Here is a 19,491-nt window from a genome sequence, read left to right on the forward strand (position 1 = left end):
TCTTTGTAGTGATTATATTTCTTACCTCTTTCCAGAAATGCAGAAGTTTAATAAAAAAAAAAGAGAGAGACTACAAATAAAATATCCAAAATAAACGAGTTTCCCTCCCGAGGGCCCAACTACCCTTATGGAGAACTGTACTCGTTCCTAGGGAAATTTCCTAGGGTCACAATTCTTCTCGTGTCTCACCAGAAGAGATTTACTCTTCACTCGGTGACAAATCCTTAGTCACCCTCTCTGACGCTAATTCCTTCATGATCTCCTTGCAGTGCCAACCCTGGGCAGTTAGACACACACGTTAGCAGCGAGCCCCGGGCCCAGCTCTGAGGATGCTTCCTTCCAGCAGTGGGTCCAGGGGCCACTCCTTTCCACAACCAGAAACTGTACATCATTCCCCACTTTCCCTTCAGAGACAACAGTAAAATCAGTCTGCATTGTTTCTGTTTGTTTTGCTTTTTTTTCTGTGGGGAGCAAAGGATGTGCTTCAATACAGAGAAGACGTAAATTGAGAGCAATGAGGTAAAATATTCCTTTGCATTTCTAATATTAGTAATAATAACAAAGTCCACCATAAGACCTTAATAAAGTAGTCACTGTAGCCCTTCTCTTCTTGGCGTTCTCAAGGGGCAAATGATTAGGGCTCCCTCCTCCAAGGCTGGCATGTGGCTCAGGAAACTTATCTTATGGCACTAAGTTGAAAGAAAAGTGGTATAAATTATAGGAAGATGGTATTTACCAGCCCGCATGGCTCCTGTAAGATTGATAAAGTTATGTTCTAGAACCATGCTCCACAGTAAGCAGGTGGGGTGAGGAGGCAATGGCACTTCATACACATCACCACCTCAACGTGACGGCTGAAGAAGAGAGTCGGGGAAGTTCCAGAGGGACTCAGTCCTGGCAGGAGAGGAACCAGAGCACAGACACAACTGGAAAGAATCCCCGGGGCCTGGGCCCCTAGTGAAACAGGAGAGCTGCGATCTGGCAGGCATCCTGAACCACACTCAGGTTAGCTCAACAGTCTGGAAACGACCAAGTCCCAGGAACGGAAGGCTCTTTGCCTTCACCTCCTTAGGTCTGGGGGAAAGACGATGGCATTTGATTTCACGGAGGGCAGGATGGCCTCAGAGAGACGAAGGGCAGGAGTGAGATGCGCACGGAGAAGCAGTGAGCAAGAGTGAGAGGGGAAACTGGCATAGTGCACTCTGGGAAGGAGGAGGACTGGCTTTGGATGTGGAGAGTAACATAAGGTATTCCCATTTCAGAGCTGGAATCACCGACTGCATTAGAAATGGATGCTGTGGAACATGGAATCAGCCTACATGTGAACATACAATTACTTCGTAACTATTTGTTGAGTGAGTGCAAGCAGGAGGTACTCAGCTGGGTGGGGATGGGGATACACAGGATTCTGGCTCTTAGCTTAGGGGTTTAGTTTAGGAAGGATTGGGATATATAATCACAAATGAGAACACAGTGGGATGTGAACCATTCTATTTCCTCTGTGGAGCACATGAAGAACATCAAAGACGTCAGGACTGACCTATTTGAAAACCTGAGCGGCCTGGGCTCCGATCGTTCCTTCAGGCCCCCAGAGCCACCTGGGACTGGAGCGGGTGCTGACACAGCATGCGTCTTTAAGCACACGTCTGCCTGGACCCCTGTGGGCTGTCAATTCCCAGACCTCTCATCCTTGTCATCAGTGCAAAGTGCACGATCCTCTGGTCGCCTGTCCTCTGGGGGAAGTGCATCCTCACAGAGTAGTGTTCTGCTTCCCCAGGGACTCCTTCTTCCATACCCATCTCTCTGCCTTCCTCAACCTCCCCCTTGCAGACAAACTCTCTCGGCATCTGCATGTGACTACAAACCGTACCACTCAAATCTGTTCCTGGCACTTACCCGGCTGGCCCCCAAATGCTATTTCCTTACAACTGCCTTTAGTGAGATGGCGAATTCCCCACACTCACCTATTCACCTGGGTTGGAAGGGAGGTCAGCATCCTCCACATTGTCACTTTCCTCCCTCATGCAAGCCCTCCCTCTCTGTGGCCCTGTCTCCTATCCATTTCCTAAGAGGGGTCAGAGAATGCACTTGGACATTAGGACAGTCTTAGGTTTGAGTTCAGGCCACTTAGGAGCTATATGACCTTGGGCAAGTGACATCATTTCTCTTAGCCTCACCTGAGCCATATGTAAGAAGGGGAGGATTCAAGTTCCTTGTATCTCCCAGGACTGCTCTGTGAATTAAATGAACAGCTGTACGAAAAGCAACCTAGGATAGTATCTGGAGTGCAGAAGTACCCACCCACTGTATGCTAGGTAATAATTTGGAAGGCCTCCATGTCTATGTGGATGAAAACATCACCCTGAGCTCACTTGATTGTTTAGAATCTGAGGATCCTTGCTGCCCCTTTGCATTTCAGGCACTTGCTCCCGAGGCCACAGCTTCCTAAAATCTCTGAGGCCAAACACCTTACTCACTGATCCCAACGGTTCACCCGCCCAGTTCTCCCACCACCTGACTCCTGCAGCCTCCCTGAGATAGCTGCGCCCCAGAGAGCTTTTGCTCTCCTCTCTAGCCTGGGCCTTGTCCTGACTGTGCCTCCCTAACAATACAGCCCCAGACCCATGTTCTTTCACTCAAACCCTCATCTTCATGATGCCTTTAAACTTCTTGCCCTTTTAACCTCCATCCACATCTGGTCCCCTGACACCAACCCCAAGTTAGCTAAACCCAGAAAGGCCAAAGCCAAATGTCTTCAGGAGTCAGGCAAGAATCCTGAAAGAGCAGAGGGCTATTGTAGATGACTCAAGACGGCCTGCTCACTATTCACTCCATGATAGAACGTACAGTCAATGTCACTATGCCTTCCAATTGCTCAAAAGAAGCTGCATTTTTACATGAAGCATCCCAGTTTTAAAATGTTAATGGTTAATTTAAAGAGGAGGAAAAAAAAGCGAAGCAAAGAAAATATGTCTTGGGGTCAAATTCAGCCCCAATGCTGCCAAATGCAAACTGTAATATCAACCAACTACCTCCCTGCTCTGTGCCGATACCCCACCCGTTGATGGCTGCTAGAGAAAAGCACACTCCTGGCAGTAGCTGTTCGACATTTTCAACACTGACGTCCCTCCCATGCCTGACAGTCAGTCCTCCACTCACTCCAAGAATCCCTTCGTCCATGATGCCTTCTCTGATGGGCGGCGCAAAGAAAAACAGCTGATGCTGTGCGTATGCATCTGTGAAGGCAGGCTGTGAGTGGGCACAGATTGTTAAGTGTCTATCGGGCGTGGGGGCGTGGGGGTGGAGGTAAGGACATTCCGGGAAGAGGGAAGAACTTACTCAAACTTGCAGAGGCAAGAAAGAATATGGTATATTTAAGGCTCCAGCAAATGGTTCAGCCCATCAGAAGCACATTATGCACTGGGATGGGGTGTGGGGGATATACTGTAGGGGTACCTGCAGGGGATGTGACTAGTGAGGAAGCCCAGGGCTGGGTAAGAAGGGGCCCTGCGTGCCACACTAAGAAGCACCTTTAACTGAAAGCAATAGGAAAGTAATAAAATATCTGAAACAAGTGATGTAGTCTTGAAAAGGGGTGGTTATATGAGGGAGGGAAAAATCAATACTGTCATGAATTCCATTTTTCTCTAATCATAAAGATAGATGGGATGAGTGATAATGTTTCAAGTTGTAAGACACATTAAAAGTTTAAAAATCAATGACCACAACAGCCTAGAATGCCCTTTCCTCTTTCTCCAGCTGCTGAACTCTGACTCATTCTTAAAGACTCAGCTCAAAAGTCAAATCCAACATTTTTCCAAATCAGAACTGGTAGCCCTTTGCTCTGCGAGTGGCTTTTTTGCACGCTCCAACTTCTAAAGCACACAGCACTTTAAACTGTAACGATTTATAGGTGTTTGCCTTTAGACTATAAGCTCCTGAACATCATAGTCCACGTTTTATTCCCACCAGGTAGCACGGCATCCAGCACTTGGTAAACATTCAAATGTTCGTTCCCTAAACAGATCAAAAGAACATAAGGGGTTTTAATGCTAGGACTTGCCACAGATCGACTATCTCTAAACTTAATTAAAAGCAATTATTGAGTATTTATTTACCTGTACTTGGCACTAATGACAGAGAGGGACATGTTAAGGTGTATCCCTGCCCACAAAAGTACACCATCTAATGTCTCAAGAAGTGTCATTAAGAGTCTTCAGGAATCCATGACCGAGCCATGGTAATCAAAGCGCTTGATCATATGCCCACAAGAGCCACAACAACTTCTCTCCCTTTCAAAAAAAAGGGCACAGTCAGGAAACGGCAACTTAAGATGCACCTGTGTGACACATTCACAGATTAACTGAGCGTCAAGTTTAAGAGACACAAGTTGTCCTCACCTTCATCTTAACTGCAGTTAAGCAGCTAAACTGTCTACTGGACAAATATAACCCTGAACTCTCTGCAAACTGTCGTCTACACAACAATGAGGAGCCCTATCACTTACACCCAACTTACAGGTGCAAATGAACAATAAGAAATAGTCCCTGAGATTTGTGGTTGCTGTAGGCGTTTCCAGAAGAAGAAGGATTTTAACATTTTAGATTTGCTTATTAGTTATGTGAATAGCTTCAGGAAACATTTTTCCAAAACTGGAGCTATTCTCTTTGTCTGTGTCATGAGGAGGATACTATGAAATGCGGCTGGGTGGGGACAGTCCTCTGAGGTTCAATATCATCCATGCAGTGGAGCCTGCTTTCCAACTGTACCGAAAGTCTTAGGGAATTCAGTTGAGTTCCTTTCTTTCGGTGAGAGTCAGAGGGCCAAGGATTCAGGGTCTGGTGATGGCCACTCTGACCAAACTCTAAGCCACTCAACAAGAGCCTTGAACTTGGTTTCAGGACTTAAACAAATGTGAAATAAGACTAGATACACTTTCATGGAGACACTCAAAAGGCGTAAAGCACTAGTATAGGAAGAGCAGGGCTTACACATCTGAAGCGAATTATTGACAAATTAAACTCTCTACTAGGGAGATAGTTCATCTCCATGGACAAGGGCTTTACTTCTAGGAAAGCATATTTGCTTCAATCTGGGGATAAGTCCAAAAATAACATGGAATTCCTAAAATTATTTTGTTTTAAAAACATCAGAGTTTAATATAGACTCTGGCTTTTTTAGTTATGAGTTGACTCGCTCTTTTGGGCCAAAAATTACTGTGGCAGAGGGCAACAGAAGAGCTATTCTTTTCTTAGTTGAGAAAGAAGGACTTCAAATATATTTCCAAATTTTTTTCGGGATGTGTTTAAAAACACAGAGAATGCTACCATGATAGCATGTCAGGAGTCAGGAATGTTTTAAATCTGCACTATGCTAATGCATATTTTACATACTGTATAATTTAATTTTATTTACTCTCAAAAAGCAGCTGGATAAATTATCCAAATTAAAGAGAACATCCAAAAAGTGAACCGAATTAGAGAAATCTGTCCTAACAGATGACTCCTACCCCCAAAAAATGTTATTAAGTATCATCTTCTTTGAGACAATGTCTTGGGAACAGATGGATATGATAATTAATTACAACACTCTTAATTTGATGAAGTCCTTTTGAAAATGCCTATGTGGGGGCAATTTCCACTGGCTAGCTTCAGTAGGTGTGATACAAGCAATTTAATTACCTGACACCATGTTAAAAGCACATGCAGCTGCAATAAATACTATTTGATCATCTAAAGAACTTAACGTGGCCTCAGAGAAGAAATAAGGAGGGCTCCCTGAGCCTTGAGAAGGAATCTGTCAGTTCCAGGCCACCCTCAGGAAGTTTCTGGCCTTGACATAGGAGTCTGGCTGGGCTAACATGTCCTGTGTTGAGAGTCTTGCCCTCTGTGCTCCTGGCCTTGTCTAATCCTCCCGCCCCTCATCCCCCACCCCACGCCTCAAGACTTCGACCAGCAGAACGAGAGACTGAGGCTCTGGAATTGGCTGAAGAGCTCTAGAGAGTTCAACAGCCCAAGTGTAAGTATTGGAGCAGAAGACTCCTGATACTCCAAACCTATTACTAAAAAGTGGACAGAGGAATAAGAAAATCCACTGATTTCCCAGGGAGAGGGGAGCTGTATGATCGCAAGACTTAAAACTGCAGGCAAATGTGGAGAGCTATGAAAAATCACAATCAGTTTTTCTGTATGTGTGTGCTTTTTGAAGTCCCTGACTTCTGAGTTCGGATTTAAAGCTGGCAAATTATGTTACAGCTTTTTCTTAAATTCAGTTTCTATTATTTGGTAGAAAGACAGTCTATTAGTCGATTCATATATATATATATATATATATATATATATATATATATATATATATTTTAATGTTTATTTGAGAGGGAGAGAGAGTGCAAGTGGAGCAAAGGCAGAGAGAGGGAGAGAGAGAATCCCAAGCAGGCTCTGTGCTCAGCAACAAGCCCAACATGGGGCTTGAACTCACAAACTGTGAGATCATGACCTGAGCCGAAAGCAAGAGTCAGACACTTAAACAACTGAGCCACCCAGCCGCCCTTGATTCTTTTCTTGAAGCAGATCACTCTCCATGTGTTCCCTTCTGACTACCTTCCCAAAGTCTGGAACGTCCTCGAAACTGCCAGAGCTGATATTTGTAAGGTGTTGAGTTGCTTCACCTGGGCCATATCTTATTCATCACCGTGCCCCACACCAAACCAAGCCCAGTGTCCTCTACCTTCCATGAGGCCCTCAATGGGTCTTTGACATCTCACTGACATTTTCAGAGCGGGACCTTTTTACTCACTGCGTCTTTGCGGTTAATTTTTATTTAACTCAAGTGCTTCTGAAGGGAAGGGACAACCTGCCAAAATTCCATTCTGATGGACTCATCTGGTGGAGTCAGTATCAGAAAAAGAAAGCTCCTTCTCTCAAGATCTACGTCTCTTCAGAAGAAACAGCGAAAGAGCAGTCGGCTATGATTCTCCTACCGTAATACAAGGTAGCACTGGCAAGACGGACTTTCTTGAGAACACAAAAACAACCAGGATTGAGGAAGGGGGACTAAGCAGCCTAGATTCTCCACCTGAAGCAGCTGAATACAAACACCCAGATGCTGCGGTGAAAAGTAAAGAAAAAATTCATGAATTTTGTTCTGGTCACGGGCTGTATATCTGACATATCCTTCAGATGCAGTGGGGTTGGCATCCTTCCTTTTATCTTACTTCCCCTCCCGGAACTGCAGTGTTTCAAGCTGTTATGATATGACGGAGCATGTGTGGGAAATTGTCTTCTGAGGTCAAGGTCTCATAAGAGAGAAATAAAACTGAGGATCAAAGAAAGAAAAGGGAACTTAATTCAGTAGATCGTTTCCTATTTAAAGAGTCGTGAAGAGAAATGGTCCGCTCATAAAGTCGGGGATAGAGAAGACCATGCTTCCACAAATACAATGCTGGGTGTGTATGTGTCTGCATGCATATCCAAGTTAGAGTAAAACAGAGAAGCCCAGGAGCTGAATAAAGAGTGGCAAGGAGGACAAAGACAACACCTCAGGGAAAGTGAGGCAGCAAGAGCTGGGGAGAAACAAGTGAAATCGTGGGTCCAGGAGCCAGGGAGCAGCCGGAGACAGGGTGTGGTTCACACCGCTGGGTGTGCGACACAAACCACACATCCTCCCCGCCAGCCCCAAACCCAACAAGGCAGGCTGACAGGCAGAGATGTCCACATGCTGCTAGAAAGTGACTTAAGAGACTAAACTCTTTCCTTAAGATTCAGCTTTGGCCAGATATTCTCCAATCTGCTACATGAGGGACTATTTACGGTTGTTAAAGAACAAAAAACACAACTAGCAATATTCCGTTAGCCATGGACCAATAGGTAATCTACTTTACCGGAATGTCACCCAGCTTTCACAATTCAACAAGTCTGATACCCAGATTTAAATCATTAGTCTTATAAGTTTCTTTTTTTTATGTTGCCTTTCCTAAGTTTTTAAAAACATTTTTTAATATTTATTATTTTTTTTTCAACATTTACTTATTTTGGGGACAGAGAGAGACAGAGCATGAACGGGGGAGGGGCAGAGAGAGAGGGAGACACAGAATCGGAAACAGGCTCCAGGCTCTGAGCCATCAGCCCAGAGCCTGACGCGGGGCTCGAACTCACGGACCGTGAGATCGTGACCTGGCTGAAGTCGGATGCTTAACCGACTGCGCCACCCAGGCGCCCCATAATATTTATTATTTTTGAGAGAGAGAGAGAGTGTGCGCGCACGAGAGCGCACACGAGTGGAGGAGGGGCAGAGAGACAGGGAGACACAGAATCCGAAGCAGGCTCCAGGGTCCGAGCTGTCAGCACAGAGCCCGACGTGGGGATCAAACCCACGAGCTGTGAGATCATGACCTGAGCTGAAGTAGGATGCTGAAACGACTGAGCCACCCAAGCACTCCAGTTTTTTGTTTTGTTTTGTTTTAAAGAAAATGAAAAAAAAAATAAACAATTCATTTATAACTTTGTTTGGACTCCCCCCACCCCCGCCATCACCATATATCTCTATCCTATTATCTTCTAAGTGCTGGAATTTTCTAAAATGTTCCTTCTTTCTCTCCTAGGAGTCTATCACCAACAGCTTGGGTTCTTCCCCCCTCTAAAAGGTTTGGGAAAATCAAAAACTTTAAAGGTAGAAGTTACTGCTGAGATCATCAAATCCCTCTTCCCCTTCTTCTCTCTCAGAAAAGAAAACAGACCCAGAGGATGTGACAGCCTTGTCCGAATTCCTGCTGAAGTGGGCCAGCATTCTAGCACTCGATCTTTGGCTGTGTGCTGTCTCTGCATGACACCAGGTCACGCGTGGAGGAGTATTCCTCAGCTGCTGGACAGAGTTTACTCATGTGCACACATTTGCTCACTGACTATTAACAAGTTATTATCATTATTATTATTAACAAATTGACTATAACAAAGGGAAGCGTAGGACATGGCGTGTTAGGTCTCCTGAGTGGTGGAACCAGGGAGGGCCGGGTGGGGAGTGAGCTCAGGGCCACAGGGGACAGTAAGCCTAGTGGTCTGTGCTCACACAATCTGGCTCTGACACCCACCAGGCAAGACCCTCCCCGGCTCCCCACGTCCCTCCATCTCCAAACCAGGGGGGCTGTACAACCTGCTGCCTGAACAGGAGCACCAGGATTCCTGTTTGTCTACGTTTCCAGTGGAACTGTACTTAGAAGGCAATGTGCTCCGGAGAGTCTATAAAACTTCTTGGTGAAAAACAAAGTCACATATTAGTCAACACTGGAGCTAACAGACCATCTAAAAATTTTAAATTATTTTGGATTAAGGAAAAAAAAAGTGAAAAGTGCTTCTAAATCTGGATTTAAAAATAAAACAGGTTTTTCAGGGTCTCGGAAAGCAAGAGATATAAATGTTCTGGATATAGGTTCTGGCAGAGAATCAGACCCGTTAGTCAGAGAGAGGCTGGAGCCAGGAGGGAGCTTGGGAACCTGGCTGGCTGTACTGTGTACAACCTAGGAAAAACCCTATTTTAAGCCTGAACATCATAAACAATGACTTCATTGATTTCCACCTCAAAATACCCAGATTGGATTCTTCTCAATAACTTTTAAGGAATGCATATTTATAGACATTTATAGATGGCTTCAGAACAAAAAGTTTGGGACAAATCTCATTAAAATAAATTTTGAATGGGTGACTGTCAATAACATATTACATTCATTCATCTTCTTAATAAAACTATGGAAGCAGTTAAGCAACAAGTCAAAAGGCATAAGGGCAATGAAAAACTCATTTGACTTACAATGAAAGAAAATAAGGTGGAGGATATTGTGGTCTAGATTTTTAACTAGTTAATGACTGTCCTAAAGCCTGCATCTAAAAGATATGAAAAAATACAGAGGCAAAGGGAAGTCTCTGTAAAATTAGGCACATTCGCTGGATATAGCAGAGTGGAGTGTAGAGAAAAAAAAAAAACTTGTGATCCAGGAGCCATCTTCGTGAGAAATAGCACAACCACGTGGAGGTCTGGACTGGCGGACACAGGACAACACGGGACGCACAGACCTACATCCCAGGCTGGATCGACCCTTTAGCTACAGCTGGTGGGTCCATGTCTCTCAGCCAACCATTGTATAATCAACCGTTACAGAGAAGAATTTCTGTGCAACATCTCTGAAAGGTTTTCTTTGTGTTTGTTTTTAAAATTGACCTGGTTTTCACCAGGCAGATCTCGTGGCATCCAAAAATGGCATTCTCTGCTAAACCAAGTTTTAACCAGGTAGTCACAACTTTAAGGAGGGAAGTTCAAAATAATGGTCAGCTAAATGATACCCACGCTAAGGTGGTGCCCAGCGGCTCCTACATCATGGGTCTCCTCCTGGGTCAACTGCCCACTGACAGGAGGAGGAGGAGAGAGCAGCAGAAAGGTAGCAGACTGTGGGAGAACCACCTTGTTAACACACGGAGGCATGAGGAATAACAGATCTCTGTTGTTTTAAGCTACTACTATTGGGGGTGGTCTGTTGTGTGACAACGAGTAATGAAACATATGCACATTGTGTGAATATGTACAATGCTGAAATACGTACATACGTTGGTGAAATATAAATTCATAATCACTGATATTATTTCCTGGACTTTAAAAACAACAGCAAAACACAGTTATCAAAAAACTGCAGTGCAGAAGACAAGGCTTTGGGATCAGAGAAGATGGGTTGAAGACTCGGACCTGCTCTCATCCTTGTACCAAAGAACACATGACTCTGCACAGCTCACTTGTTCTCTCTGCCTCTGTTTTCTTATCTATAAATTCCTCATGGAATCAGAATGATAAAATGAGAACAACAGAAACGTAAACGCTTTGTAAACAGTAAGGCACATTACACAGTTAAGCTGTCCTTGGAATCGCCACCTTCATGCTACTTCAATACTTAGTCCTTCCCCATAAAGGTATCATCCGGATCAATATATGAGACGTAACCTCCTCTGCTACAAGACTCCTTTTGCGGGCAGGCATTTGCACGCACACATGCACACGCAGGGCCTTCCAAGAACCACAGGTGTCATAAGCCCTGTGGACAGGGCTGTTTTTCCTTTCTGCCATCATCCAGTGTTTAGGCCCGTGGCCACTAACCCTCCTTCCTTTCACCGTCTCCTGAAAGGTGTGATGAGCTCACATCACATTCCAGGGCCAAGAGAAGAGAAAAGGTGAGAAAAAAAATTGGCAGGGTGCTTGGAAACCTAAAACCTAGCCGAGGAAAGAAGAATTAAAAATGGTTAAGAGTTCACTGTATTGCAAGCAAGAATGACGTCAGAATGGGATGAAGTTCAGGAAAAGACAGCCAAAGAGGGTGGAAACAAAGGATGGGCCATTAAGAAAAAGCAAAGATGCAGCAAGTAAAGAAGGAAGGACCTGTCTGTAGAAAGGGCAGGGGTAAGGTGGGAAAACCAGCACTCATCGGGAACAGAAGAGAAAAGAGATATCCACGCATGAAGAGACTATCTAGAGGGTAGAGTCTGTCACTTGTAAGAGCTCAAGTTATTCTTGACAAACAGATGAATAGCTGAAAAAAATAAAAAAAGTCACAAATTGCACAAGGACTCACACCGAAATAGGGCTCGGTGAGGGGCTGGAATGGGTGAGAGTCTCACTGGGAATGGGAGTTCCATTTGGATGAGAACAACAGAGAGAGGAATTTGTTCTTTAAGGCAAGGGGGACAAAGTCCACGAGCTCCTCTCCTCCTTGCTGAAAGTCCAAGACATCTTTACAAAAGAGGGGTCATTAAGGTAAATCTCTACTGCCAACATTTCTGATACCTTCACCCTAACTGTAAAGGGCTTTCCCCCTGAAATCTCCACATCGCTGGTTTTGGTCCAAAATGGCTCTAAGTTCTTAATAATGCTCTTTATAAATAAGCGGTAAAGACCAAATAGTTACAACCTAATTTTATGTATTCTAAAATGGTCTTCTGTGTATCTCAACATCATACTCTTAAAAACATAAATCACACAAAAAGAATACAGTCATGTAGTTTTTTTTCTCTTGAAATACTCCTGCTATGACTCATGGTAGGCTCTCTTCTTTTTATTTCCATTTTCACATGATTGTTTGGCTTTTTATTCTCTTGCCAAAGTAGGACCTATCATCCTCCTTAGTAAGCGGGAACCCACTTAATATGCTAAACTAGGTTTTAACCACGGTCTGAGTACATTCCGCATTTACCGATTCATTCAGTATGAATGCATATACCGAGGAAAAGAAAGAAGACACAATTCCTGACCTCTAGAAACGTCCTTTAGTTGGTGAGACAAGACTATGCGTGTAGCAGTGAAATAACAATGCAGGGAAATATGCGATTAGTTGGCAACACAGAAAAGAACACGTTAGGAGCTCCCAGGGCGTAGTATGGGTGTTGGTTGAAGCATGAAGACCTTTTGGATAAAGTGCAATTTAATTGGAGTCCTGCAGTGTGAACAATATTAGAAAAGGTGGAAGGGAGAGATAAAGGCTTTGAGAGGTGACCTTGGTGCTTGGAATGCAGAATTTCTGCAGTATGGAGAAGTGGGCCATAAAGAAGGGGCCTGGGGAAAAGTGCAAGGTTTTTAAAGTGAGCCAGGGAGTAGTATTTACCACCCAACAGTGGGAGGGTAACAAGAAACTAAAAATACTCAGGCTTTCTTCTTCAAGAAAGAAATCAACATGGCTTAGCGTGGGCCTGCTCATTCATTCGTTCATTCATTCACCCATCAACAAACGTAGGTTGACACATTATAATTCCTATTCTAGTACTAGAGGCTATAAAATATTCCCTTGAGAATCACACAGAGAAGGGAATACTGACCAAAAGAAAAAAAAAATCAATGATATCAATGTATCATAAAAAGTGCTTCAAGAGACACATGGGAATTAAATTACAAGTGAGCAGAGGAGGGCACCTAAGTCATCCTCAGGGCTGAAGACTTCAAACACTTCAAAGAGAAGGAAATGCAGTCCTGAAAGGGGAGCAGAAACTGTAGGAGGGGAAGGTGCTCAGGGAAGCCAGCTGTCGGCACTGGCATGAGCATCAGCTGGGCATGGGCAAGTGAGGAGAGGGGTCTCATCCAGGCGGGAACACAGGATGTACGCGGACAGGGGCGGGGAGTACCATGGGTCAACGACCATCTCAAATACAGAAACTAAAGGGCTGTGAGAACTTATCCCTCCCCTGCAAATAATTTACAGTGGGATTTTGAATGACTTCCGTCTCTGTTTTCAATTTCTTCGTTAGAGGCACCTTTAACTGACTGACCATTCTTGAGCCCTGGATGCCAAAGTCAAATTTACATCAACACAATAATAAGCATCCCAAGGTTTATGTTTGTAAGACTCACAGAAGCTTGGAGATAAAACAGAAGACATCTAGCTGAACCTCCTGTCCAGTGTAACATTTCTTCTAAGCATTCCTGGCAGGTGGCCATCCAGACGGAAAGAAATCTACAGCTCTGGGGAGCTGAGGAAGCAGCCCAATTCATCACTGTACGTCATTAGTTGTGAGAAAATTTCTTCCTTAAACTGAGATTAAGTATGTCTTTTACCCACTTCGACCCCCTGGAGGGGCTGAAAATTCGCCTACTGTGCCTCCTACGTGCATATGGTGCCATGTTACGTTTATAACAGTGACTTGAGAATTGTCCCTCTTCTTCACTGAAGGACTTGTTAATTAACAACTGGCTTAGTTTTGATTAATTAGGTTCTCTAATATAATGTGCTACCTTCCTTTTCGTGAAGACCTTGAAGGGACATCTGTTACCGTTAATGACGCTCCCTGTTCCTCCATTACGGATTGGTAATACCTCACGTTTGCACAATGTTTTACCCCTTTCCAAGTATCTTCACATACATTATCACACTGTAATGTCCTAAGAGGGGCTACACACTGTGAGTACGTGAATCATTGTTATCTGCTTTATGATACCGTACAATGGATACAATAAGGGATGTAACATGTGTCTGAGAGGTTCCTAGAGCTTCTGATAGAGCAAAGGTTAGGGAAAAACTAATGTCATTTTAAGAGAAGAAAAGAAATTATCAGAACACATTCTGGATGTCTACTCCAATTATGGACTACAAATCACTGGCACTTACCTACAGACCATATATATTATGTTGACAGGGCCATTTGGAAAATCAAAATGACTCCTCAACAGACACACATGGGAAGTGCTGGCACTGGACAGGGCAGACGGACAGTTTAGAAAGGGAGCTAAGGAAGGCCCTGTTTCAACTGTGGATATTAAATGCAGAGCACAGAAGAAACGAGTTGACTTGGTCAAAATGATGCCTTAGTGGCCTGGAAAAGATGGAGGAGAGGTCATGGCAGGGAAGAGGGGAGGGCGTCTCAGCAGGGGAAACGGAACAGAAACCCCATGTTTCCGAGCACGGTCTCCCCCAAAGTCAGGTAGGAAGGGCTGGCTCCACGGTGGTTCTCTGAAGACTGTCTAGGACCCGACTTGGAGACCCTCAAGTTCTGGAGTGAGCCTGGTCCTGGAGGGCTAAGTGGATGTCCTGCTACTATGACTAAAATGACAGGAATTTTTTTCCCCATCAAGGCAAAGAGGGCTGGCTTGTTCCTCCAGAAAAGCATCAGCAGAATTTAGACTCCTCTCTGCCTCAGCAATTAGCAGGTCCGGGTCGATGCGTGATGGCAAACGTAAAGGATTCCGTGGGAGCAGCTCCACGAGGCCTGCTGTGTTTCATCCCATTGGACACAACGGTTAAGAACCAGGAAGACTCACTGTGGAGGGTCAAGTGACGTGCTCACTCTGATCAACACCCCGCTGCCTCCCTGGCTGCGTGCTGAGGGACCCATATGCCCATGCAGTTCCCAACCTGCCAAAGTGCACAGGCACCCGGAAGGGAAGAACCTGTAAGGGTTAGTGACTTGACCTGATGACATCTGGCTTTGACCCAAGGAATGAGACGTGTAAATACCAAGTCACAGGAATAGTCAGGATTTCTCCTCAGAAACAGGAGCGTGTTAGGTTTCCTTGATAACCTGGGGAGAGCAGACTGCGTGCCTGAAACTGTGCCTTCAGTGATGCTAACACACGAGACAGCGGAGAAGAGCTGACAAACTGATGACGGACCAACCTTGTCGGCAGGGTGCAGCAACCGTCCGCCGTGAGTCTGACTTGAGTTTCGTAGCTGTCCAGAGGGCACACGGCCTGCTGCACGGAGGGGCACTCCACGGTGCTGCAGTCCACGCTGAAAACTGGAAGGGGCAAACAGAGGCACCATTTACTGTTACGTTTACTTGCACTGGGAGTCCCCGAAACGAAACACTGGCTCTTCACAAACGTGTGCAGTTTCCTTGTTCCCCAGAACCCTCTCGTCGCACTGACGTTTTCATTTCGGTCCACGTTAGAGAGTGGCAGTAGGGCCCGTATCTGCGCCAGGAAAGCAGGGGATAAGACCTCTAAGAGTTAGGATGAAGACACAGAGAGAGAGGGAAGCCAGCGCTGGTTATGTGGATGGTGAGGGTCAGCCAGACGCGTTCCTGGCACAACACTGCAAGAGATGGACAAGGGATTGTTTTGCTTGAGGCTTTTATCCAGCAGTTAAGACCAAAAAAAAAAAAAAAAAAAAAAAAAGTCTGACCAATGGTTAGAGACTTGCAAAGAAGAAATCACTATAGTTTAGACCTGTTCACAGAGTGTATTAGAAATGCACAAGAACAAGGATGTTAGAAATACTGCGAAGCAATAAGTAGCTGGGACAGGACAACAAATCAAATGCAGCAAAGAAGGTGAGCAAACAGTCTGAGACCTAGCACATGCTCTAAAGCCAGCAGACGGATGGCAGGGAACCGGCAAGGAGAAAGACTAGGGCTGAGATTTTCGTTCTAACGCATCTGGTGGTTGGATGCATATTTACATATGCATCTTTCTGTTTACATATGATGGCTGTTTTTAAAGGTGATAAAGCGATAGGTCTACCAAGGAAGGCTCTGACCTTCCTCTCTGGGGGAACGGAGCACAGAGCTACAGCATCATAAATTCTCACCCCACTTCCCGCGTCAAGCAGACTTTGAAGGAAAAGAGAGAAGAAAAAAGATGGTCCCTATCGGCAGGTGCGTGTGCACCAGCGAGTTGTCACCCTGCCCCTCTGACTAGGAGGTCAGCAGTGAGAGTGGCAGGCGTGCAGGGTGCCGGCAACAAAGCCCATCTTCCCCGGGAGGCCGGCAGCGGTGGCAGCAGAGGGGCCTGCGACCCTGGGCTGCAGAGAAGCGAGGCCGCTGATGCGACGCCCGCGCGTACCTGGTTTGCACTCATACAGGTCACAACACTCTCCCGGCTTCCCTGAGGCCTTGGACACTAGTATGTTCAGGTATCCCGGCTGGCAGACTTTGCGCAGACAGCCCGCAGGGTCGCACACGCAGCGGCTGGGTAAGGGGCAGCACTCCCCGGGGGGAGCATAGCCCTCGATCAGAACGGAATCTTCAGGACAACGTGGAGAGAACTGGACTTCACAGCGGGCCTTGGAGCAATCTGGCTTCTCTTCTAAATGGGAGAGAAAGAATTTAGCACGTGCCCGGGGGGCAGTGTGGGGCGCTGTTGTCAGACTCAGGGGCAGTCCTGAGGATCTATTCATGGACTGAAGAGGAGGGGAGAGAAAGAAACCAGTGAAACTGTCACACTCCGCTCAGCCGGCCATGAAAATCTCCCCTGAGATCTGCTCATGACATGGCGGGGGGAGCACAGTGGCCTTCTCCACCTCCCTGCTCACTTGTGCTGAAAAATCCACGTTCCATGTGCCAACCAAAATCAAGAGTGGCACGGGAAGGTGCTTACGTGGGGTGCACGATCTGGGAAGAGGACTTCATCACTTACTGACCGAAAGCCTTTGAACTTAAAAGGAGTTTTAAGGCCTGCTCTTCGAAAACAGCATATGTTTAAAACCCCAAAATAGACCCACAAACAAATCCTGGCTACTTCAGGGACTGGACACAAAGGTATGTGATTATCAACACGAAAGAACTCTCTCTCTGAGCCCTGAATTTTGAAGAGATGAACTTATTTAAGACCATAGGATTCTATGACATGGAAGCTTCACAAGATGGAGAAGGAGCTAAATTGCCATGTAATTTCCCTAAACACCATCCGGCGTGTCTATCTCTAGCAGAGATCAAATGCCCCTCTCTCCTTCCTCAGGCATTATGTACTGACCACTGCTGTGCCTCCATTTTAAAAGAAAAGAAAACTAAATCGAACAAAGCCCTAGCTTCTGGAGCCCCAGTCCACAGCTGAGTCTCTGGGTTTAAACTTTTAAGAAACCTACACCAACATCATGTCCTTCAGGAAAAGGCTGAAACAAACCCAAGGCACGTCATCATAGCCCCGTGATCTCTTGGGTGAGGGGGGGAAGGGGGGACGGAATTCAGAAAATGTTGGGTGAAAATGACGCCATATGGTATTGGGGTACATTATCATTAGCTCCGTGTTTTCTACAGTAAAACCCATCCAGAATCACAAAGCACGGTCAGATCCAGGTCACCTAGTTTAGTCTTCTCAACTAAAAATTAAGTTCAACTGATGCACGTGTGGTCAGCGGTAAAAGTAAAACAAGAATCCAGGTGTCCTCACTTCCAGGTCGTTCATCTCTTCGTGTTACACAAGTAGCTCTATTTCCAAAACCAAGTGCTCCTCAGGTCACTCCTACCTTGATGGCTGTATCTTTCATTTCACTGACCATCTTCCTTGTCTACTTCCTGTTTAATCAAAATGCCCGATGAAAGAGCCTTCCTACTCACAGGTGTAGTAAATTCATTAAAAAATATTTACAGAGCACCTGCTGTTCTAGCAGCTTGAGCTGTGCTGTAAGGAGAACAGGCATAGATTCCTGCCCTCATATAGTTTACAGCACAGCGGAGGTGACAAAAAATAAACACTAAACATCATAAATAAGCAAAGTGTGTCGTAGTGGAAGGTGCTAAGTGCTATGGAGAAAAAAATGGAACAGAGCAAGGGGGAATCAGAGTGATGGGGGGGGGGCGGTTATAATCTGGTCAGAACAGGCATCACTGAGAAACCAATGTTTGAACCAAGACTTAAAGGAGGGAGACAGCGGGCCATGGAGATATCTAGGAGAAGGGCATTCCAGTGGCAGGAACAGCTAATACCATCCTGCATGTCCCAGGAGGGGTGGGGAGGCCAGCGTGGCTGCATTAGGCTGATGGAGAATGCATATATCCTATTTTCCTATGGTAACCCCAAGCAACTGCCCGGAGAAGAGAACACAAGAGGAACTCCAGTCTTGGATACCCATCAGTGTGGACAAAACAAATCATTAAGCTGGGGAGGAGAAAGTGAATCTTGACAGCATGGGGATTGATGGAGATGGAGTTGGTTAAGTACGTCCCGTGGATGACTTCTCAGGCAAACACAAACACACTGTGTCCAATCATACCACGAGCTCTGTGACTTTAACTGCAATAACACTTCATTCCTCCTCTTGTTAATGTGCTGCGATGAACTTATTCTGTGTCACATTCTATTCCATTCTCCTCCTGAGAAATACTTGTTATGTACAATGAGACTTTCCAAATATATGCTTCAATAAAACACGCTTTCATTTTAACCCAACATATTAGATCTTCCTGGTTATTCTGCTTTTTATGCTTCACAGTCTCAATGTTGTCACCTACTTATGTGCTTTGCAGTTCAAGCCTTGAGAGATTTATTTACTTCTTAGAAACTGCCTTTGTGGGGCGCCTGGGTGGCTCAGTCGTCCAACTCTTGACTTTGGTTCAGATCATGATCTCACAGTTTGTGGGTTTGAGCTCAACGTCAGGTTCTGCATTGACAGTGCAGAGCCTGCTTGGGATTCTCTCTCTCTCTCCTTTTTCTCTGCCCCTCCCCTGCTCTCTCTCAAAATAAATAAACTTAAAAAAAAAAAAAAAAAAACTGCCCTTGTAATACAAATGCCTTTGTAATACAAAACGTAGGTTATCACACTGTTTGAACCACTATCCAAAGGGATTTAGGAATGTTAAAAATGAGGGTTTTTAAATCTTATTAATTACTTTTTCAACTTTTCTCAAGATGACCATATTGGCTTTCCCTGTAATTTATTATATAATCAATTAGCAGATTTAAAATCATCATTGTTTTCTTAGATTAACTGTATTGTTTCATTCTCTTGCCAGAGAATGTAGGCTGTACTACTTCGGTACTATTTTCTACTTCTGTTCATTTCTTGAGAGACAGAGAGACAGAGAGAGAGAGGGAGTGAGTGTTGGCAAATATGTGTATAAATATGGCCTAAGGTCATCTTTAAAATACATGGCTATTTGAAAAAAACATGTATTTTCCCTTTACTAGATGTAAACTTGCAAATCTATACAATCAGGCTTAATTATGACATTCAGACCACTTCTAGCTCACATTTTTAAACTAATTTCCAAGAAGGATCTATTAAAATCATCCACTATGAACCAGCAACTTCTTGTATTG

General features: G+C 44.9%; 1 protein-coding gene across 3 annotated transcripts in view; it reads right to left on the minus strand.

The window, feature by feature from the left end:
- The window catches only part of CRIM1 (cysteine rich transmembrane BMP regulator 1), a 192,885-nt gene that overhangs the window by 89,161 nt on the left and 84,233 nt on the right, over positions 1-19,491 (minus strand). For all 3 annotated transcript variants that reach the window (XM_023251961.2, XM_023251962.2, XM_023251963.2), the window contains exons 3-4: positions 16,297-16,539; positions 15,131-15,251 (exon numbers count right to left, since the gene is read on the minus strand). In XM_023251961.2, the coding sequence (XP_023107729.2) occupies positions 15,131-15,251; positions 16,297-16,539 (364 nt within the window). The remainder of the gene's footprint in view (positions 1-15,130; positions 15,252-16,296; positions 16,540-19,491) is intronic.

Source organism: Felis catus, chromosome A3 (assembly GCF_018350175.1).
Source record: "Felis catus isolate Fca126 chromosome A3, F.catus_Fca126_mat1.0, whole genome shotgun sequence".
Classification (NCBI taxonomy): domain Eukaryota; kingdom Metazoa; phylum Chordata; class Mammalia; order Carnivora; family Felidae; genus Felis; species Felis catus.